The sequence below is a fragment of the Cetorhinus maximus genome, chromosome 17, assembly GCF_964194155.1.
Source record: "Cetorhinus maximus chromosome 17, sCetMax3.hap1.1, whole genome shotgun sequence".
NCBI lineage: Eukaryota > Metazoa > Chordata > Chondrichthyes > Lamniformes > Cetorhinidae > Cetorhinus > Cetorhinus maximus.
This window is the reverse complement of record NC_135895.1, coordinates 71,038,884-71,063,079: the sequence shown is the minus strand read 5'-3', so window position 1 is coordinate 71,063,079 and position 24,196 is coordinate 71,038,884. Positions and strand designations below refer to the sequence as shown.

General features: G+C 46.1%; 1 protein-coding gene across 7 annotated transcripts in view; it reads right to left on the bottom strand.

The window, feature by feature from the left end:
- The window catches only part of selp (selectin P), a 76,255-nt gene extending 52,370 nt beyond the window's left edge, over positions 1–23,885 (bottom strand). For 3 of the 7 annotated variants that reach the window (XM_078561434.1, XM_078561432.1, XM_078561433.1), the window contains exons 1-3: positions 23,703–23,884; positions 8,062–8,146; positions 794–1,180 (exon numbers count right to left, since the gene is read on the bottom strand). In XM_078561434.1, coding sequence (XP_078417560.1) covers positions 794–1,180; positions 8,062–8,146; positions 23,703–23,705 — 475 coding nt within the window. In that variant the 5' untranslated portion in view covers positions 23,706–23,884. Of the gene's footprint in view, positions 1–793; positions 1,181–8,061; positions 8,147–23,702 lie in introns of all 7 variants that reach the window. The other 4 variants (XM_078561430.1, XM_078561431.1, XM_078561435.1 and 1 more) reach the window with 2 other exon arrangements.
- Between the last annotated feature and the right edge of the window lie 311 nt (positions 23,886–24,196).

Below are 24,196 nucleotides of genomic sequence, written 5' to 3'. Positions count from 1 at the left end.
TTTGTGCAGTTCTGAAAGACTGCTGCAGTGCCAGAATGGCTCTTTTTCAGAAATAGCTCCTGTCTACCTAATTGGGTGCATGCAAAAGACCCCATGGCATTAATTAAGAAGAGCAGGGATGTGGGCTGGCATTCTAGGAATCATTCCTCTTTAACCAACATTCCCTTCAAATCTCCAAGATGGCATCTTGAATCTTCATGTACTTGCTGGTTATGGGACTTTGCTGTGTGCAAATGATTTTCCTGCATAACAACTTTTTTATTCATTTGTGGGATGTGGGTCAGTATTTATTTCTCATCTCTAACTGCCCTTTAGATACAACTGAAGAGCAAAGTTAAAGGTCAACTACATTGCTGTGGGTCTGCTGTCACTTATTGGCTGGGGAAGGACAGCAGATTTCCCTCATTGGTATGAGTGAACCAGGTGGGTTTTTAACAACAACCTAGTAGCTTCATGGTCACCCTTACTGATACAGGCTTTTAATTCCAGGTTTATTTAATTAACCAAATTTAAATGCCCCCGCTGCCATGGTGGGATTTGAACTCCAATGCTCCAGACCATTATTCTAGGCTTCTGGATTACTAGTCCAGTAAGATACCCATTTTTCTACCGTGCCCTTTTGCTCCTTAGTAATATAATTTATATGTATAAAAATACTGCAATAATATCTACAATTCAAAAATAATCCATCGATAATAAATGCCTTTGGAATGTCCTAAGAAATTGATGTGGACCTACCGGTAAACCTATAAATGCAAGTTCTTTCTTATCTCCTAATAATTTTTAAAGTTACCTTGATAACACAGTGGTCTTTTTTTTTTACGGCAGGGTTCATCATTCCATTGTCCTGCATGTGAAATTCTCTTTATATACATCTCCACACAGTCTTCAGTGTTCTTTCCATTGTTGGGTTCACCAGGAGCCCAGTTTTTAGCAAAATCTTCCAATACCCGATTTGTTCCAATCCAGGTCCAGGTATTTTGTATCTTCCTCAAACCAATCCATACGTGGGTGCTTGCTTTTGGCAAGTATTCATTGAGGTACTTGTTTTCCTCCATATTCTGTATCGCCACCATGTCAGTGTAATGCATTTTACAGTATCTCCTCGCCACATTCCATTTCATGGTTACATTGGAATAATGGTATATCCAGCCATGCACTCCTTCTAACATCAGAAATTCTGTAAAAGAAGAAAGGCTGTGATTTTATGGGCCAGATATTCACGGAGTCATAAGGACTCCGGAACCATTTAAAAATAGCAGGCAGGACACAATTCCAGGATTCCCAACCCCATTCCTGGCACCCCCCAATTTTCAATGGTGCAAGATAATGGTGTGGGTAGTAATCCCACACCTTGTACTTCAGATCTGCCTGGCTCCATTGCGTGAGTAAGCATCTCCTTGCGCTGTCAATTTTCTTTGGACTCCAATTGGGACAAAGTTCCAGAGAACCAAATTGGGCCTTTTAAACAGCTTACCTGGGCACCCAGCTGCCCTATGGCCACCTCTTATCTGCTTCCAGGGGTGGCAGGCCCGACTCTATCTTCAATGCCCCCCCAAAACCCCCCAGAGCAAAAATTGGGTCTGATGGGGCACTTTCTACCAAGGTGGGTCTACCAAGTTGGGAAATTTCCATCTTGGTAGCAAAAATTTGGCCCTATATGTCAATAAATATTCACAGATTTGTGGCTATTTATTATCTTATGTATTTCATGAAGTGGTCTGGGGTGAAGGGAAAGCCCCCTTACCATTAAGCCAAAGGCAAACTAAAACCCAGTGGATGAAAAAAAAATGGCAGGATATCCAGGTTACAGTAATAAAGAAAGTGTGAGTGCTAGCCCATTTTGTTTGGTCATCTGATATAACTTGAAAGCACAAGTTCTCTGTACCCTGCTCTACTACCCAGGAAAAGGCTTTGCTTTCTTCTCAGCCTTTAGTGCTCCTTTGGCTCTTTGTGTTCAGTTTTAATATTTAAAAACCTCTTTCTCAGCCCCTCACTGTTATTAAAAATGTTTCCAAAACCAAGGTGTGAAATGTCTTTCTGAATAACCAAACATGGCCACAAATTGTCCATTGTCAAAGTCTCTGAGAGAACTTGCCATCTCTTCGTCTGCCTACTTATTCACAACTCAGCATGGAACAAATGTTGGTAAGATCACCAATATTAGGTAATTTGAAAAACACAGACATTTTTGTCTGGAGAACCTGGTTCTATAACAAGGAGTCTGCTGTGACCTTTACACGAGCCTGAAATACAAAAACAAAAATCTGGGGCAGGATTTTAGGGCCCCGCTGAGGTGGACAGCCAATTTGGCACATTAAAAGCATTGTCAAAGGTAGTTTAAGGAGGCCAAATGGGATTTTCCAGTCAGCTTCCAGTTTCCTGACACAATGGGGGGTAGCCAACTGGTTGGAGGCAGGTACCCAAAGGTAGGCTGGGGTGTCAGCAGTATTCCTGGAAGACCCTCCCTCCCTGACTGGGTGGGGGTGCAGCCAAAAGCCACCTTGTAGAGGAATTTCCACACCTCCACCCAAGCCTCCACCCCCCACCATCCCCTCAAACCCCACAGTACTAGCCTGGCTGCTTTCTCTATTTTTTAATTAAATCTTTAAAAAAGTGGCTGAAAAAGCATCTTCTTGTTTTTATGCGCTTTCATTTACGTACCAATCATTGCAGCCTTGTGCTGCTCTGAAGCTGTAAGATCTCTGACTGGCCCTCCAATTTTGAGATCCCACCGCCACTCCAGGGAACCCATCTCCATGCAAATTGAGGTGCCTAGGTCAAAATTCCAATGAGTGACTGTTTCCCCCAGGGGCTCCTGTTGCTTGCCCCCGAAAGCAAATATTCAGTGCTTGGTGTCAGAGTTGGATTTCATCACCATGCTGGGTTGCCAAGACAATGCAATCACTATTACAACACAGGGGTGAATTTTTCCTATGGTGGGCGGGAGCGGGCACAGAGCCGATCGCCGCCCGTGATCGGCTGCATGCCGCCATTTTTTGCAGGTGGGCCAATTAAGGCCCGCCCAGTGTAATGCGCGGCTGGTAGCGCTCAGCATTACCTGTGCGGGCGGGGTGAGGAGGGAGAGTCGCAGCCTGCACTTTTTCGCACATGCACACACAAGAGTGCAGCAATCTCCCTGAGGCCTCAAGGAGATTAAGTTGACAATAAAACTTTTTTATAAGTAAAAAATTATTTAAACATGTCCCCTCATGTGACAGTGTCATATGAGCTGGGACATGTTTGTGAATTTAGGAAAATTTATTTATTAATTTTATAAAACCTTCAGGAAACCTCACCCCGCCCGTGGATGAAGTTTCCTGAAAAACGTGAAGGCCGCTTGGGCTCTTCACCTGCCCACCAACCTTAAGGGTTGGTTACCATTGGAGTCACAACATTAGGCATTGGACAAATGAATCACCCCGTCAGAAAATTTATAAAGGTTTAATTTGATCAGCAGCTTAGTGTCCTCCCCCACTGAGCCCAAGGCACCAGCAGTTATGAATTGGGATGCTGGAAACAACCACCGCAGTAAGAACGAGGCAGACTTCTACTGATTTTCTTGCCATTTGAGATTCTCTCTGCTGGAATGAGAATACCTCTTTAATCAATCCACAATGTAAAAATGGACCCCCATCCCCCAATATTGCTGTTATAAGCAATTTGAATGGCTTGTGTTACTTAAAGGATCAATCACATTGCAGAGGACAACAGGGACCGATCAGCATTAAGTAAATCCAACAACAGATCTTGAATTGACTCCAATGCAAGAGATCTTTGGAACATAAATTTAGGCCACTATAACTCTTCGGCCTAGAAACCGGATGGTGCTGCATCCAATTTTCTAGCATTAATCGGATGCCTGCATCTCCAATCTTAGCTGGAGGACATCACTTGCCATAATTGTACAGACAAAAAAGCACCGGCACAGATATTAGCATATTCAAATAAAGGAATTAATGGAGGTATCAGGGCCATTGTGCAATTTTGGTTTGCTGTCAAGAATACCAGGTCTACATGTTTCATAACTAGAGGTCCTTGAAAGGCCTGCTGTAAATCAGCACTAAAAAAGAGAAATTTGTTAAAAATACTCGACTGATTTGTAGCCCAATGTCCAAGGTCTCTTCTTTGGCAATCTATATGGGAAAACCCATTAGATGATGGAATCAGCTCATCGATTCAGTGATAATGAGGTGCAAGATCCAATGTCAGATGGGCCTCGGGCCATTAAGGATGGTGCTAACAAAGTTTTGGCCTGCAACTGCATACCACCCAAACTGGATCATAGCCTTTGTTCTTTGAGACTCAGCACACCATGTTTTAATCTTTATTCACATTACACAAATATAACAGTACTTAACCCTACAGAAACTATCCCAGCCAAACAATTACAATAAGGGGTGCAGAATTCTGATAAACACATGCCTTACCATTCAGTCTCCTTTGTTCCTGCACACAGTAAGATATCTCAGCAGAAACAATGATATGAAAGGAAAGACTCTTGGTTTCTGGGCTTGTGCTCATGTTTAAAATATTAATCAGTCAGCCATAAATCTGCTGAATTTGACTCCATCTCAATAGATGCTCCTCAACAAATTCTCCACAATTAAATTCACCAACAAAATATATGGTAAAAGACTAAATTAAAACCTGTTCACCTCAATTCCCATGCTTTGCCCCAATACATATCACCTCCACCATTAAGGTCCTGCCCTTCTTGCACTCAACTCCTTTGCTCCACTCAGCTCAACTGGCATGTCTTCGATTCTGAACCTGGCCATGTGTGAAGATACCAGCTCACTTGGTATTCCTGCTGTCCCTGACATTGCCTCCCTCAGGGTCACCTAACTATGGTCATAAGTCTAATCTGTGCCTTGCACTCTTTTTTGCAAAGCAATATAGAATATATGAATATAAGAAACAGGGGCAGGAATAGACCATTATGGCCTGTCGAGCCATTTGATGCGATTATGGCTGCTCTTTGGCTTCAACTCCACTTTCCCACCAGCTCATCATATCCCTTGATTCCCTGAGACACCAAAAGTCTGTCTATCTCAGTCGTAAATATATTCAACGATGGAGTATCTACAGCTCTCTGGGTTATAAAATTTCAAAGATTCACAGCTCTTGAATGAAGGAATTTCTGTTCATCACAGTCCTAAATGATCAGCATTATCCTGAGACTGTGCCCTGTGTCCTAGATTCCCCAGCTAGGGGAAACATTCTCTCTGTGTCTATCCATGCCACTTCAAAATCTTGTATATTCCAATGAGACCACCTCTCATTCTTCTAAACTCTAGAGGGTATAAGCCCAAATTACTCAACCTTTCATCGTAGGACAACCCTCTCATCCCAGGGACCAATCTAGTGAACCTTCACTCTACCTCCTCCAATGCAAGTATATCCTTTCTTAGAGACCAAAGCTGCACACAATATTTCAGGTTGGGTCTCACCAAAGTACTGTACAATTGTAGAAATACTTCTTTATTTTTGTATTCCAAACCCCTTGCAATAAAGGCTGACATACCATTTGCCTTCCTAATTGCTTGCTGTACCTGCATGCTAACTTTATGTGTTCCTTGTACAAGTACACCCAAGTCCCTCTGAACCTCAACATTTACAAGTTTCACAGCTTTAAAAAAAAATCTGCTTTTCCATTCTTACAGTCACCGTTCCCTATATTACACTCCATCTGCCACCTTGTTGTCCACATATTCAACCTGCTTATATTTCTTTGCAGTCTCTTTGAGCCCTCCTCACAGCTTACATTTTCCACCTAGCTTTGTATCATCAGCAAACTCAAAAACATTACTCTTTGTCCCTTTGTCTAAGTCATTAATAAAGATTGCAAAGGCCCCAGCAATGACCCTTGCAACACTCCACTTGTCTCAGCCTGCTTATTTGAAAATGCCCCATTTATCCCTAGTCTTTGTCTGTTAACCAATCCTCTACAGTATTACCCCCAACTCCGTGAGCATGTTAACCTTTTGTGTAGCACCTTATCAAATGTCTTTTGGAAATCCAGGTTCCCCTTTAACTAGTTACATCCTTAAAATCCTCTAATAAATTTGTCAAACCTAATTTCCTTTAGCTTATTATACTATGATTTTCTAAGTGCATTAAGACTCGCTTAATAAGATATTCCAGCACTTTCCCGATGACTGATGTCAAGTTAATTGGCCTGTAGTTTCCTGTTTTCTCTCGCTCTCTCCCTCTCCTTTCTCAAAAAGCAGTGTTACATTTGTTAATTTTCAACATGTTGGGATTGTTCCAAAATCTAGAGAATTTCGGAAAATCATAACCAGCGTAAACATTATCTCTGCAGCTATCTCTTTTAGATCCCTAGCATGTAGGCTATCATGTCTCGAGGAATTGTCAGATTTTAGTCACTCAAGCTTCTCAAAATTTTCTCTGCTGATCTTAATTACCTTAATTTCCTGGCTCTGTTTAGCCCCTAGATTATCCTCTATTGCTGGTATGCTACGGTGTATTCTACTGTGAAGGCAGAATCAAAATATTTGTTCAATATTCCTGCCTTTTCCTTATTCCCCATGTTAAATCCTCCTCTGGATTTAAGGGGTGAATATTTATTTTAGCTACTCTCTTCCTTTTCATAAGCTTGCAACAGCTCTTACAATCTGTTTTTATACTCCTGGCTAGTAATCTATTATTTTTTTTCCCCTTTTTATTAAATTTTTGGTGGCCTTCTGCCGGTTTCTAAAACACTTCCATTCCTCAGACTTATTATTATCATTTGCCAGATTATAAGACTCTTCTTTTAATGTAATACTATCCTTAAATCGAAAGTAAGCCACGATGAACATTTCCATTGAATTTTTGTTTGCCATGGAATGTATTTTTGCTGAACATCTGTTTATTTAAATGTTTCCCATTGTGTATTTGCCGCCATTACTTTTTAATCTATTTACCCAATCAACCTTAGCCAGTTGCCTCCCATATAATTGGCTTTGTTTAAGTTTAAGATTGTTGTTTGGGACTCAAATATGTCACTCTTACCCTTAATGTGAATTCAGTTGTGTTATGATCACTGTTTCTCATCAGGTCTTTTATTCTGAAATTATGAATTAACCCTGCTTCATTACACAATACTAAACCTAAAATAACCGTAGTCCTAGTTGGTTCCAATTAATTGACCTTATCCAAGGTTCTGAAACAATCAAAATAAATAGCTTCACGTTCATGGTTAAAAAAAATCTGTGATTTATAATGTACCAATTCATTTGAATTGCAGAATTATATTCAACAACAACAGGTTATATTTATGTAGCACCTTTAATTTGATGAAACATCCCAAGGCTTCACAGGAGCATTATGACACTGAGCATACAAGGAGATATTAGGTCAGATGACCAAATGTTTGGTCAAAGAGGAAGGTTTTAAGAAGTGTAGAAGAGAGTCTAGGACGGGTAAAGAGAAAGGAAATTAAAAAGAACAAAAGCGGAAATAGATTGATGAGCTCGGGTCCGAAGCAGCAGCCAAAATATGCATGCAAATGGACATAGGGGAGCTCAAGTTACATAGGTCTACTTACATCATATAATTTGCTTCTTTATAAAATTTTGTGAAAATGTAGGATTCGGTTTCATTATCAACTTTTGCTTTCAAATTCAAAATCTAATGGTGAATTGTATAGATTTACATTTCCAACACGTGAAATACATTTGCTTTGGAAATTTGGGGTGAGGAGATAGAGAGAGAGAGAGAAAGCAACACTATTTAGGAAAGAGAAGGAGACCTTGTTAAGTGAGGGAGAGGTTGAGATCTTGTTAATGTGGGGGACAGGAAAAGAGCAACTGTCGAAGTAGTGAAAAAGATCCTGTTAAGGGGTGGGAATTGAGAAACAATGGTGGGGGATCAAAATTAAAGAGAAGAAAAGAAAACTTTGTGCTGGAGCTCTAACTGATGGCTTTACAAAATCAGAACTCTGTATCAAAATGAAATGCTTTCATTTTAAATCATGTTGTTAGAGTAGAAAATATTCCTCACAGCATCACAGAGTAGCTAAACAGTCAAATAAAAGATATAGAAATGAAATCTCACCATAGGTCACTCCGACTAACACCAAAAACCTGAATATGTTGCCTTGTACTTGTGGCCATGGGCAGATCATGTCACCATGAGATACCTGTATGTGACAGGAAAGATCAAATAGCACCAATTGAAAAAGATCTTTTATTGCAAAAGTACTAATGATAGTTGTGTCCAGGTTGCTAAATAAAATTATACAGGTAAGATAGACCAGCAGTTGGCCTTAAGAATACTTCGTTATTGTGAACATGATATTGTTTAGCTGGTGATTTAATGTTCTATCACATTTTTCACTTATTTTCTCCTCTCCATGATCAAAGGCTCATACCAGAGCAGAGTATTGATGTGTCAACAGCCTGTCACCACCATTCCCAAGTCATCATTCCTCTTAGATGAGACCTAGCAAACTATCTGAGGAGGAGAGAAAGGAAGTAGAGATTCTCAGAGCATAATTTGACTCTGTTATCATCCAGCATCCATACTTCAACTGGCAAATGTGAAAATCAGGAACAGCATCTTGCTTCATGAATATTCAAATTGCCTAATATTTACATTTTTGTACTATTACTTTACATGCCTCTAATTAATTTAATGCTTAATATACGTTATTATAGTTTCTACAATTCAAATATCAAATTGGGAATCTTCAGTCTATTATGTACTTAATTTGTTTCCTTTGCATTTCTTAATTAGAGGTATTTTTGCCTTATTTTAAGGAGAGATTCTGTCATCCAACAGTTCCAGTGAGAGCCTTCACTGGCAAACAGTGCATCTCAGGAAATCACATGCGGTTATCTTTCAGTTTACCACCCATTATGAATGTTATTTGGGCACAATTACCCAAGATGCACTTCCTGTGAGCTCTGGTCATTGTTGTGAACACTGGATTATGGAATTACCCCTATAATTTAAACCTTAAACAAATGCAATAGGGGCCAAAATTTTCCCGTTGGCATGCGGGAGTGGGCCCCACATGCCTGCGTGTAAATGACGCGTGGTGATGTCACACGAACATCCTGACGTCACCACACACCATCTCGATATTTGGGAAGGCGCTATAAGTTCAGATGTGTGCCTGCCATCAATTAATAGGCCAGTTAAGGCCCTTGAGGCAGCAACTGATCTCGATTCTTCACAGCCCGTGCGATCTTCAGGACATTGTACGGGCGCAACAGGCAGTCAGGTAGGAGACATTTGTATAAAACTCATCCATGGGCAGGGTAAGAACGGTGAGTGGGGTCACGAATGTGATGTTTGAGGGATTTAAGTGTGAAAGTAATTTATATTTGCCTGAGTGAGCAGGAATACTTCAAAACTCATACCAGCTGCTAGGACAGGAGTAAAAGCCTTGGTCAGGACTCTACAGTAGAAATCATTTCTGGGGCCTGCTGCTTTCAGGAAGCCTTCCCTTACCTTGGGAATGGGAATTGTGCTCTCCACTGGAGGCACCTCCTCTGAAGGGGAAGTGAGGGCCAGAAGGGGGAAGAGGCCAGGAGTCCACATTCAGACTCCAGGGGAGCCACCTTTGGGAGGAGAGGCGCAGGCACATGGGGTACAGAGCCAACAGGAAGTGCAAGGCGGAAGGGGTTGCAGAAGATGTCAATATCATGCTGCCAGGATATACAGGCAGCTAAGCAGCTACCTCAATATGTCTGAGGTGCAGTGCCGAAGGAGACTCCATCTCTTAAGGGAGACAGTCACCTCCATCTGTCAGATGATAGGCTCTGAGATCTCCGCAAACTGTATGGGTGGGCAGCCCATGCCAGTGGTTCTAAAAGGTCACAGCTGCCCTCAACTTCTATGCCTCCAGCTCTTTCCAGGGGTCAGTGAGTGATCTCTGCAGAGTCTCCCAATCAGCTGTCCACACTTGTGCCAAGCAGGTGACAGATGCTCTGTTTGGGCGTGCATTGACTTTTATCCACTTCCGCTGAGACGATGCCAATCAGACACAGTGAGCCAGAGGCTTCACAGTGATTGCTGGGTTCCCCCGTGTCCAGGGTGCAATAGACTGCACACATGTGACCTTCATGGCGCCAGCATGGGAGGCCGGTGCCTTCGTCAACAGGAAGGGCTTCCACTCCATGAACGTGCAGATAGTGTGTGACCGCAGGGTGCAGATTCTGCAAGTCTGTGCAAGGTACCCAGGCAGCTCCCACGACGCTTACATCCTCAGACACTCCCAGATGCCGAGGCTCTTCAATGCTTCAACCTGACTGGATGGATGGCCGCTGGGTGTCAAGGACTATCCCCTCAGAAGGTGACTCATGACGCCTCTCCACTATCCAAGAACAGAGATTGATGAGCGGTATAATAGGAGCCACCCCTCCATAAGGGCTGAGGTGGAGAGAACCATCGGTCTTCTCAAGATGAGCTTCCGTTGCCTGAACTGCTCAGGGGGCGCACTACAATACCCCCCAGATCGTGTGTTGCTGATAATGGTTGCATGTTGCACTCTCCATAATCTGGCGCTGGAAAGGGGGGACGCAGTGGATGAGGAAGATGTGGACGCAGTTGCTCCAGATGCATGTGATGAGTCCAGCAGTGAGTTAGAGAATGAGCACGCACAGGAGAACACTGAGGGGGTAGACGCTGACCCGGGCATACTCCAGGGAGGCAGGGACACCCGGGAGGCTTTAATCCAAAGAACCTTCAGCTAGTACACCACAGATGGACCTTCAACATACGCTAGCGCTGCAAGCCCCACGCTCGATACCTAAGAGCTAAATCAGCCTGGATAATAACATTAACTAAGGCCCTTGTCATTAAAGCTCAATGTCAAGCAACTCATTCATAACATAATAGCTTCCTGTGCACATGCAGAAGTAAGGAATCACCCTGAGGCATGGCAACATGTCAAAATTTATTGAGTAAACAAAAGTAAATTCATAAAGCAAAACAAAAACAGTGTTACACATCACACCAAGTCTTCGATTAAGTACTATGAGCCAACATAAAAGCAACAGTGAGAAACCGGTGGTGTGCCTAAGGTGCCTTAAATTATGCTTACGGGTGCCACGTCTAGGTGCTGTCCCCTCGCTGGCATCTGAGACAGCCTTCTCACTGTGTTGTCCTGTTGGCCTCGATGACCTTGGCAGATGTCCTCTGACCAGTAGTGCATTTGCTGGCCCTGCCTGGGAGGAAGCAGCCAGTTCCACAGCTGGCATCTCCCCAGTTGCCACAGCCTCAATGGATGCCACGGTCACTGGCAGAGGGGTGGAGGAGCTGCTGTCCTCATCCGGAGTGCCCTGAGAGGAGCCCGCAGAGATGACAGGCAGCTCCTGTGCTGACGTGAGGTCGCTTTGGACCTCCCTGCTCACTATTGATGGATGGGCACCGAGCATGGATACTTGTAGCCCAGACCATCTCCCACACTAGCACTGACCATCTGTGGTCAATCCCACTGTGAGGGCTTGCAGGTCAAAGCGCAACCCCAGGAGGACCTGATTGTTCTCCTGAAGGAGCCTCGCCACGAGATTTGCCACTCTCTCCATGGAGGAAGCATGGTGTTCAGCCATAAGGCTCATTACATCGGTGATGCTCCGCGTGGACTCCCCCAGCATGGGCACCATGCCACATATAGCCTCATGTATCTCCGCCAGATCGTCCCGCACAGCCTGCTGCACTTCCAGCGTTCGCTGCCTCACGGACGACTCCAGAGGCACATCATCAGCCACCGACCGAGTAAGTACCTGGTCCCCAGCAGTCCTCTGAATGCTGGAGCCCGGGGCACTCTTTGTCTCTGCCCGCACCTCAAGTGAGTGTGAAGTGCCCTCACCACCGTGCCCCGGGACACTAGCCGAAGATCTAATTCTCACCGAGGTGCTAGTATCTGCGCTGGTGCCTGCCTGGCTGAGATGGTGTGATGCTGGTGAGTGCATTTGCTCGGGGGCTTCAGGGGTGAGAGGTGGGCCCTCAGTCTCCTCCTCCCGGCCCTGCTCCAATGATGCTGAAAGGAAGAGAAAAGACATTTGATTAGTTACAGTGCAGACAATGTCAACTTGCATGTCAGTCCCCCAGATCATTATGCTCTCATCCTTCCAAAATAACCCATGTTGCAAACTTCAATGGCTGAGCATTCAACAGTACCATGGCTTCTGTGACACACATGGTGACCTGAGTGCTCACCAAACATACTTCCCCGTGATACCCCAGCCTCACCACCACCGGTGGACCTGGGGACATGGCGCCTCTCAAGATCCATGGCCTGCTGCTTGAAAGCCGTTAGGATGGCCAACTGGGCCTGCCCTCCGCCAGTCCGCATTCGTTCAGAGGCATTGTGTGCAGTCTTTTCCTGAAAAGGAGAGAGGAGCATTGATTAGTCCAGCCTGCACCTGAATTCCCATCGCATCCCTGCCAACCCAGCCAGAGTGGGACATTGCAGGACTCCAGTTCTTCATCACCCAGCAGCTGCCACACAATCACCCAAACAAGCTAGGGCTGACCCCCCCACCCCCCATTGCCCAAATGCTGCCTCCTTCACATGTGGCACCACAAGGAGTCACTTTGCTAAGCAAGGAGACACAAGCATATGGAGCACAAACACCAGAAGACAGATTGGTGCCCCGCCAATTGGAAGCTCCCCTCCCAGCATGTTAACACCCTGACTTCGACATGCTTCCCAGTTCCAGCACTCTGCCTAAGTGCAGATCCTTGAGTTTCTCCCCCCATTCTATACTCTGGGTGTCAGTGTCACACATGCTGCGGATGCAGAACACGTCCTAGCTCAACCCTCTCAGGGTGAACTGGGCATGGGTAATATCTGCTGTCACACCCAGCGAGGGATCCATGCCATGAGAGATTCAGTGACGTTACTATACTCAGAGTTGATGGGAGTTGGTGGGGGGGTTGGGGGAAAGGGTGACGGCTGCATTAAATGACTTGAGGCAACATGGTACTCACCCTTCCTGAGTGCAGGAGATCATTGAACCTTTTGCAGCACTGGAGCCATGAGCGCCGCACCAAATCATTGGAGCTCACACTCTCGGCCACCTCTGGTACGTTTGGTCAGGTGGGGGAGCCTCCGCCTCCCGTCCCTCGGAAGTAGGACCTCCCATCGCGCTTCCACCTCCTCCAGGAGTGCAGCTAGGCACTCGTCTGAAAAACAAGGGGCACACTGCCCCAATGACCTACCCTCCGGACTTGTGTCACCAACATTGCCCCTCTGTAGAGCCCTTCTCCCAGCCATTGCAGCAGCCTTTCCAAGGCTGCCAGACCTTCATTTATACAGGCCGCCAGGTCGCCATTGGACCCAGCAGTCTGAGCGCGCCTACTGCTGCCCGCCCACTCCCACTATGCACGGGAGTCGTGAACTACACTAGACGGGTCTTAATTGGCCTGCCTGCGTAAAATGGTGGCGCGGATCCGATTGCAGGCGGCGATTGTGTCCGCACCCACCCACGCCTGCTCCCGACCGGCCCGCCCGACTGGGGATAATTCTCCCCAGGGTGTTAATCCTTTAACTGAGAAATATAGTAAGCATTTCAGGCACACTCCTTGTTCTATTAATATGTTCTATTAAACGTTTATGTCGCCAGATCCTTCCAAGCCACCAGTCATGTCAGCTGCTCACAGGTGCATTGTGTAGCAGCTCTTATTAGTGTTGGGGTCCCTATGGCATGAAAATAAATCATTTGTCATTTTTTTAAAAATTGACTTTCTGCTGAACCAAAAAAATGGCTGCTACGAGTCACATGACTACAGGATTGGCCCTTCATTCTGGAAGCTACCAACAGCAGTTGGAAGAATAAAAGAATTCGTCGCTCAGCCTTTGGAATCTCACACCTCATTGTACAGTCCCCGTGCAATCAATGAAAGTTGAGGAAATACTGACTTCCCAACCTATACTTTCACATAAGAAAGAGATTGAAACTCGTTATACCAGAAGAGATGTTCATTACCACCTCATCTATCTTCTAAGCAGGAACAATGGGTTCTAGCCAGAAGCACAGAAACTGATTGTTAAGCTGTAATTAACCCATTAATGGGCCATATCACAAAACCCAAGCCTCAAAGGCAATCTGCTGTTTAACATCAAAGAAGCAGAGGTCCAGAATGAACAACAGCCTGCTCCTTGAAGCCTGTCTCTGCTGGAAGATTCCCTTCAATCGCCTGCAGAACTGACCCAGTCTCTGTGTACCAACTTCATCTCACAGTATCAGCACCAGCGGTAAAAAGAACTCTACAACACCGGATTTCAGCCAGCTGAACTCAGTTCCTATGTAAAAGAACTCCACATTGGACTCTGACTCTGGACTCTGGGAATTACATGAACTAATATTCATTTCTAAGCTTCTTGTACTGTTACTATCATAGTTTTAAAACTCTTTTTCCTATTCCCCGCTGAGTGAGTGTGAGTCTGTGTCTGTGTCCGTGTCTGTGCGTCTCTCTGTGTGGTGGAGCGGGAAGTTCTGAGCGTTCCTTCCCTGGGTTTTGAATGTGAAATAAACTAAACTTGAGTTAATCATAATCTTACTCCTGAGTTTGCTGTGAGTTATTAGTAAATCAGATCACCCAAACCGAGAGTTTGGGAAAACAGGCCACAGCATACTTTTAAAATAATTCAAAACACCTTCTGTGTATGGACAGTTGGTAAGAGGAAAGAAGTACAGTTTGCCTGTCTCTCTCCTATTTGTAACATTAGCAAAGGAAAATTGGCCCATAACTTCCGAGCTCTGGGGGTTCGTAACCAGGGGGGTATTCCAAAGATGTGATGGGGAACGCTCCCCCCAGCCCTCCCCCCACCACCCCCGCTCCCCACCCCACCCCCAAGCCCCCACACTTCCGGAAGTCCCAACGCGAGGATTGCACAGCAATTGCCTGGGAAGTTCAAACTTCCGTTGGGCAATTACCCTGAAATGGGAACCATCTAAGACTAAGACATAAATCGCAAACTTCAGATGGTTCCGACTGTCTTACAGCAATAGTTACCCAGAAGAAGTTAGAAGAATTAAAACCACTTCTAACTCCTGGGTAACTATAGTGCTGACCCCCTCAGACCTGCAATGGCACTCCCCCCGCCCCACTGACCTCCCACCCTCCCGACTAACCCCCCACATCCCCAACGACCCACCCAAGATGCCCCCAACTACTCCTCTGACCCCTCACAGGACACCCCGACTGCCCTCCCCATCCCCCAACAACCCCACCCCAACTCCTGACTACCCACCCAACTACATCCCCCAATTACCCACCAACCACCGACTACACCCTGCTGACTATGCCCGACTGCCCACTCCGCCCCTGACAACCAACTCAGCCCACTGACTACTCCACATCCCCCAACTACAACCCCCGACTACATCCCCCAACTACCCTACCCACCCTCCAACTACACTCCCCCAACTACCCTACACCCCCAACTACACCCCCCTGATTACCCCACCCACCCCTCAACTGCCCCCCCCACTCCCTGACAACCCTTACTCCTTGACTACCCTCTCCACCCCCAAATACACCCACCCCCCGACTACCCTCCCCACCCTTCGACTACACAAGCCCCTGACTACCCTTCCCCTCCCAGCAACCCCCCATCTGACCACCTGACCCCCCACTGACCACCCCCCTACTGACTACCTGGCCCCTCACAGACTACCTGACCCCTCACAGACTACCTGACCTCTGCCACTGACCACTCCTTCCAATGACCACCCCCCTGGCCACCTGACCCCTCCACCACCCACTGACCACCCAACCCCCCTGATCACCCGACCCACTCAATTTCCCCACCCTTCAATCCTGCCCACTTACCTTACACATTTCCTTTCTCCCTGGCTACCCAAAGTGCCTGGACCTTTAAACCTCGCTTGTGCCATAAAAAAGGAGGGCATGTCTTCCTTACTTTCGACACTCGACAGAAGGTCTTGGGAACCCACTGCGCTGTACCTTTCTCAGCTGCTCAAATTGGAAAGTCGGGCAAGAAAGGAGCGGCTTCATTTCCAGGTAAGTAACTAGGAGCTGAATGGTAATCTGACTCTGATTGCAACTCCACAGAAGATTTGGGCCATTTATTATTTTGCCCATTGAAAGGAAGTATCATTTGGCAGAATAGAGGACTCTCACTCGAGGTCCCCAAGAAAATATGTCAAGTGACTGGCAAGAAGGTAACAGATGGAATAATGGAGAAATGTGAAATTATCCACTTTGGTAGGAAGAATTAAAAAAACAGAATATTTTTGAAAAACATGATAGTTTAGTCATTGTTGAGACTTGGAGGGATTTGGGTATCCTTGTACATGAATTGCAGAAAGTTAACATGTAGGTACAGTTAGCAATTAGCAAAGTAAATGGTACGTGGGACTCTATTGCAAGGAGGTTGGAGTATAAGAGTAAGGAAGTCTTGGGTTTTTGTGAAAAGAATGAGAGCCGATCTCATTGAAATATATAAAATTCTGCTCCTATTTTTTTTCTTCTTCTCCTCCTTTTCCTTCCTTCTTGCATTTTGTTTAGTCACCACAATGCTAGTTGACCACCCTTCTTAATTTCCTCCTGTTAGTCACCCATCCTTCTTCCAATTCCACAGTGTTTAAGTCTCTCACCACTGGATCTTTCCATCTGATCACAGGTCTTCCTCTTCTCCTTCTCCTGGCAGTCCCATCTCTATCACTCACCTCACCACATTTCCTCTCTATCTCCGCAAAAGATGACCAAAATGCTGTTTCAATCTCTTCTCAGCTACTTTCTTCAATGCTCCTACAATCTTCACTCACGCCCTGATGTGCTGGTTCCTGATTTTGTCCTTTTCGTAACTCCACACATCCATCTCAGTATCTGCATCTCATTAGTATCCAGTTGCTGTTCCTCCCTTGAGTTGCCCAAATTTCTGCACTATGTAACAAGACCAGTCTCACTGCTCTCTTGCAGATTCTTCCTTTCAGTTTCAGCAATATTTTTCTATCGTATAATACTCCACTGCAATTCCTCCAATGACTCCAACCAGAACTAGTCCGTTGCTTAATTTCCATCTCCATTATTCCATCTTCTGCCCCCAGTGACTACGTTAAACTACTCACTTTCTGCTTCTGTTTCTTATGCTCTAATGTTTTTATCTTATCAACCATGTGGTCAGGTTGTACACTGCTCCATCAATCGCATACAGACTGTGCTTCTTGGGGTCCCCACCTTAATTTATTTTTGTTGAACACCTCTTCCCGGTCACAGCCTGGACAGAGATTGCCAAATATTTCAAATATATTTTGAGCCAATATAGAAGTTGGAACATGATTTTCCCTTATTTATAATCATTTACCATTAAGTGGGAACATCTCTTTAAACATGCACTGTTAGAGATTTTCTGCATGTACCATTAAACTCACTGACAGCTTAAAGATAAAGATATGCTGAGAGCTTGTGAGAATTATTCAAAGTAACCTGACTTTGTAAAATTGCATGTTGTCAACTTGTAGTGCATTGTTAACCCATTCCCAGCACATATTTTGCAGGGAGTGGAAAACGGTCTTAGAGACTTTTATAATTAGCTTTTCTCAGAAAAGTTCCAATGTCTTTCCTGTAATTTGCATCTAGTGGCAATGCCATTTCTGATGGAAAATATTAGAATATTAGGTATCAGGATATGATACCCAGAACCGTAGACAATACTCTGGCTCAGACATAACCAGTGATTTGTAAAGATTTAGCATGACTTCCTTGTTTTTGCATTCAATGTCACCATTTACAAAGCCAATTGTCCTAAATGATGTCTTAACCCTCTAATCAGCTAGCCTTGAAAACTTCAAGATTTTTTCAATTTGCACCCTGGTCGCTCTGTTCTTGCAACTCCTCAAAATAGTATCTTTTGATTATAGGGTCCCTCTATGTTGCCGATGGTTGCCAAAATGCACCAGTTCGCATATGTCCTTCTGAAATCCACTACAATCAGGCTCACTATTTACTACGCTGCCAAGTTTTGTTATATTGATAAACTTCAAAATTATACTCCCTATATTCAAGTCCAAGTTATTTATATATGACAAGAGGAGGAATGGTCCTAATACCAACTGCTGGGGTCCCCACTGTATATGCCTCTCCGTTCAGAAAATCATTCATTACTAACTTTGCTTCCTATCTCTTAGCCAAGTTACCACTGTCTCTTTAATACCATGTGCTTCTACTATGTAAACAAGTCTATTATGAGGTACTTTATCAAATGTTTTTGAAAGTTCACATTTACGACACTAGCTTCATTAACACTCTCTGTTACTTCATCAAAGAACCAACATGATTTACTTTTAACAAAAACCACACTTGCTGTTCTCATTAATCCAAACTTTTCCAAGTGAGAATTAATTTTGTCAATGTCCCTGGTATTTTACCCATTACTGATGTTAGACTGATTGGCTGCAGTTATCAGGGGCAGAATTTTGTCCTTGGCAGGCGGGCTCAGTGGGAGTGGGTGGGGCGGTAGGGAAGGCCACCACCACCCACAATCGGGAACAGACCACAATTTCATGCTGGCGGGCCAATTAAGGCCTGCCAGCGGGAAAGGTGACTGGGCATGCTCCGAGAAAGTGCGGATGGGGGAGGGGGCATGATGTCCGCCGGGTCCAATGGCGATCCGGTGGCTGATTCAAAAGCGGCCCAGACAGCCCCTGGAAGGCTGCCATGGAAGGACGCTGAAGTCTCGATGGGTTCCAGTGCGGTTGGACATGGCAGGCGGGAGGGCAGGTTGGCGGGGCCATTGGCCCTGCGTTTCTCCGATGAGAGCCTCGCTGCCCTCCTGGAGGAAGTGGCAGCCAGGAGGGAAACCCTTGCTCCCAGAGGTGGGAGGAGGAGGCCCCCGCACCTCACCAAAAAGACATGGGAGGAGGTGGCATTCAGGCTCAGCAGCCACGACATGGTGAGGTGCACATGGGTTCAGTGCCAGAAGCACTTCAACAATCTGCTGCAATTGGGAAGGGTTGGCATGGGTCAGTGTGCAGAACAGTTAAGAGCTGGCGATCCCCCCCATGGACCTCAGGGGTGTTAGAGTGTGAGTGCCAAATGTCAATGAGGTAGGAACTGGCCAAGAGGGTGAGCCCTGGCTGCTTGGACTGACCAGGGCCATGAATCGGCTGAGCCCTGCGGGGTGTTCCTCAGCTGGGGTTGGCCAGGCTGCAATGGGGATGCAGGTAGAGAGTGGACTAATCAATGCTCCTCTATTCTTTCAGGAGATGACATCCCATAACAATATTGAGTGGTCGCAGACTGGTGGGGGACCCCCACACCTCCTAATCCTGACACGCTATGAGCAGGAAGCCCTGGAGCACGAGAGGCAGCATGTACCTCGGTCAACCGGCCGCGGTGAGGTTGAGGTTCCAGAGGAAGGTAAGAGGGCAGTGTACTGACGTGAGAATGTCGGTTATTGCAACCATTCTAGTGTAGCCTCTATGTTAATGTGAGCCTTGAAACTGGAGTCCCGATTAATAATTGAAAGATGAGGGCACCATGATGCAGATATCTGTTGTCTCACCAGGGTGCCTGGCATGCACAGTGACAGTTTCATGACTTAAACTAATGACATGTCCTTCTTGTCCCTTTTAGGGTCACCAGCTGGCGGTCACTATGAGGAGCCTGAAGGCCCACCCCTGACCCTGGAGGACCACCATGCTCAGCACGCACCTGCGTCACACCCTCTCTGTCAAGCAGGCACCAGCGCAGATACCAGCACCTCGGTGGGAATAAGATCACCGTCTAGTATCTTGGTGCACATTGGTGAGGGCACTTCACACTTGCTTGAGGTGCAGGCGGGGGCAGAGACTGCCCAGGGTCCTGGCAGTCGGAGGACTGCTGGAGACCAGGACAATACTCAGTCAATGGCTGATGATGGGCCTCTGGACTCATCCATGAGGCAGCAGATGCTGGAAGTCCAGTGAGATGGGTGAAAGGATCTGGCGGAGATACATGAGGGAATGCTTGCCATGATGTCCTTTTGGGAGGAGTCCCTGCAGAGCATAAGCACTGCGTTGACCCTCATGGCTGAACGCAATGCCTCCTCCATAGAGAGAGTGGCGACTCTCATGGAGAGGCTGTTCCAGGGACACTATCAGGGGACCCCAGGGATGCGCTCGGACCTGCAAGCCCTCACACCGGCAATGACCTCAGCTGGTCAGTTTCCCAATCTGGGCATTGGGCATCCAGTATCCCAGCTAGATGCCCGTCCATAAATGGTGAGCAAGGAAGTCCAAAGCGACCTGACGTTGGCACAGGAGCTGCTTGTCGTCTCTGGGCTCTTCTCAGGGCGCTCCGGATGACACCAGTAGCTCCTCTGCCCCTCTGCCAGTGACCGTGGCACCTGATGATGCCAGCCATAGAACTGGCTGTTCCCTCCCAGGCTCCATGGGCCAGAGGACTACCGCCAAGGTCATCAAGGCCAACAAGACAACAGAGTCGGCAGGCCATCTCCAATGCCTGTGCCAGCGAGGGGGGAGCACCTAGATGTAGCACCCGGAAACGTAAACATAAAGCACCTTAAGCACAAGACGGCCTTATCACGGGTGATATTTTGTTTCCCCATTTTGCTTTAACTTTTTTAATGGTGTGATAAACAACACCGGTTAATGCTTATTTCAGCTACGTTTCATATGCACAATTAAGTGAGATTTTATTTTGTGCTATTGGCCTCTAAATGCTTCATGATGGTCACGTGTCTCATGAAACTTTATTGCAAAGGCACAGAGTGTATGTTGCTGGTCGAGGAAATGGTCCACTCTGAGATTAAGTATGGAGCCTGCAGCCCTGGCATGTGGTGGTGGTTCTTATTTGGTGGGCTAGCTGGAGGAGCGTTGGATCAAAGCATCCCGGGTGTCCCTGCCTCCCTGGAGGTTGCCCAGGTCAGCGTCTATGCTCTCAGCATTCTCCTGACCATGCTCATCCTCAAACTCACTACTGGACTCATCGTCTGTTGCCTGCGCAGCTGCGTCAACATCCTCTTCCTCCAGTGGCTCCCCCCTTGCCAGTGCCAGATTTTGAAGAGCACAGCATACACCCATTATCAGTGACACCCGCTCTGGGGGGTATTGTAGTGCACCCCTGAACGGTCCAGGCATCAAAAGCGCATCTTGAGAAGACCTATGGTTCTCTCTATCACCGCCCTTGTGGAGGCTTGGCTCCTGTTGTACCACTGCTTGGCCTCTGTTCTTGGGTGGCAGAGAGGCGTCATAAGCCACCGTTTCATGGGGTAGCCCTTGTCACCCAGCAGCCATCCATCCAGTCAGGCTGGAGCACTGAAGAGCCCCGTCACCTGGGAGTGTCTGAGGATGTAGGCATTGTGGGAGCTGCCTGGGTACCTTGCACAGACTTGTAGAATCAGCATCCTGTGATCACACACTATCTGCACGTTCATGGAGTGGAAGCTCTTCCTGTGGACGAAGGCACCGGGCTTACCTGCTGGCGCCTTGATGGCCACATGTGTGCAGCCTATTGCACCCTGGACGCGGGGGAAGCCAGCAATCGCTACAAAGCCTCTGGCTCGCTGTGTCTGGCTGGCCTCATCCATACGGTAATGAATGAAAGTCAATGTACACCTGAACAGAGCTTCAGTCACCAGTTTGACACAACTATGGACTGCTGATTGGGAGACTCCACACAGATTCCCCCCCTGAGCTCTGGAAAGAGCCAGAGGTATAGAAGTTGAGGGCCACTGTGACCTTCAGAGCCACTGGCATGGGGTGTCCACCCATACAGTTGGAGCTGATCTCAGACCCGATCCTTTGACAAATGGAGATCACTGTCTCCCTTGAGAGATGGAGCTTCCTTCGGCATTGCACCTCAGATATATTGAGGTAGTTGCAGCGCCACCTGTAAAACCTGGCAGCGGGATAGTGCCATCTTCTGTGGCCCCTTCCACTGCCAGCTGGCCCTGCGCCCCTTGTGCCTGCGCCTGTCCTCCCACAGGTCAGTCCCCTGGAAGCTGCATTGGGACACCTGGTCTCCTCTCCCTTCTGCCCCTCTCTTCCTCAGAGGAGGAGGTGCCACCAGGGGAGGCCACTATCCCCTTTACCAGGGTCATGGAAGGCTGTCTGATACCTGGAAGGGCCCACACTGTCAGAGTCCTCAGGGCACCTGGAAGACAACAATGCGTCCTGGAATAAAGCCTAGAAATGCTCAGAATGCAGCTCTGAACCGAGATGAAGCTGTCCAGTTCACAAAAGCAACCAGCAGCACACGATCTCCAAAACTCCTCACTACTCACATTGAAAATGCTGCTGACCCTTCTTATCCCACCTGTGGATGAGCTTTTGCAAATTGTGGCCTGCCCCCTGCCCGTTTTGCCCGTGCGATGGCCAAAGATTTGCACGGGCTACGTAAATTCAGGGACAATTGGTGTGTTGAGGGCTTTAACTGGCCTCTTATTTAATGGCGGGCACATCTCCTCCTCCCTCGTGCGCCCGCTGAGCGAAATACCGCAAGAGTGCACATTGGTGTTGGCACGCTCTGCCGACATCAATGCACGTTATTTCATGCTTGAGCAGGATGGGCACATGCCCACCTGCCGAGTGAAAAATTCTGCCCCAGGTTTATCCCTCTTCCCTTTTGTGAACAGGGCTGTAACGTTTGCATTTCTGCAGTCCTCTGGCACCACCTCCATATCCAAAGAGTTTTGAAATATTGTAGTCAGAACTTCTGCTTTCTCACTTCTGCAACTTAGGATACATCCCGTCGGGACCGAGTGATGCAAACCTAGTTAGCACTTTCTATCTATTTTGTGCTATCCAATATTTCTACTCCCCCCTCCTTGAAGGCAGCATTAACTATCTTTTCTTCAGTGAAGTAATCACTCAGTATGCCAATCATGCTGTCTATCTCCTCAAGAAGATTTCTTTTTTATCCCCCTAATTAACCCTACCTTTCCTTTAACTATCCTTTGACTTTATATATGTTAAAAAAAGATTTTGGGATTTTCTTCTTGTTACCAGTTAATCTTTCCTCAAACTCTCTCTCTCTGTCTGCCCTTCTTATAAACTCTTTCAATCCCACCTCCCCTATCACTGCGCTCTTTGTATTCTGCCTGGCTTACTGCAATCTGTACCTGAAATTTGTCATAAAACTTCCTTTGTTTCCTTTATTTTAACATCTTTGCATTCCTGGAAACTCTAGTTTCCATCTTTCGTCCCTATGGAAATGTGATGATCTACGCAAACACAAATTATTGTTGGTCCAACATGCTTCACTGCTACTTTGTCTGGTAATCAGCCTATAAACAGCTTTCAAAAATATTTATATGATTTTTTAAAGAACCTTACTCATTAATCACAGTTTATACAGATCACAGACTTACACTAAAACTATTATCCAAATATAACGTAAATACTTCGATCAGTGGTATTGATAGCCAAATACCTTTGCAATTGACAAATTAATGCAGCTACATTATCAAATGTACAACAACTTTTCAAAAGGAAAAAGTTAATAATATGGTAAATAGTTCATCCATATCATATGTAATATTAATGTAGCACTGAGACCATCCGATGCTAGGGTTTTTGGTTTTTGACGTTTTATCAATGTTTAAGCAGGTACAGTTCATTTCCTTTAACAAATTCATGAGCTACCAGTGTTTTTACTATTTTCTTCACTTCAGTCTCTCTCTTTTAAACGCAGCAGAACTGCACTACCCTGCACTAGGCAATTGTTGCATGCGTTTCTCTCTCGTGTAAGAAGAGCCAGAAAACTTCACTCACCATCTTTACTGTGTGAGAGAATCCTTCAACTTAATGCTTTGGAACTGCTCTCAGTGTTGGTGTTAGCAAACTTTCATGCATGGCAGCAAGAGCATTAAATAGAAACTGCTGTGCGCATTTCCTGAAGAGCTGATTAGGAACTCGCTCACTTCTGCTTCTTGTGTGACGAATTCCCAAGGCTTACTGGAGTTGACTGCATACAAATAGAGTGTGGAATATTCAAAGAGCTGTTTCCATTTCTACGAATTGTTGATTGCCTTTATTACGCATCAAAGGAAATGGACAGAATCATCCCAGATTTGTACTAAGTGCAGTAATGGGCGTGAGAAATGACATTTTATCACCAGCCGCAATGGCAGGTTTTCACGCCATATCGTCCACTGCTCGCCTCATTATCTGTGCAGCCACAAGAAACATCATCATCAAGAAACATGCCATCTCACTGGTGGGCAGCCTCTGAGTCGCCCACCATGCCTTTACCTCACCATGTCCTC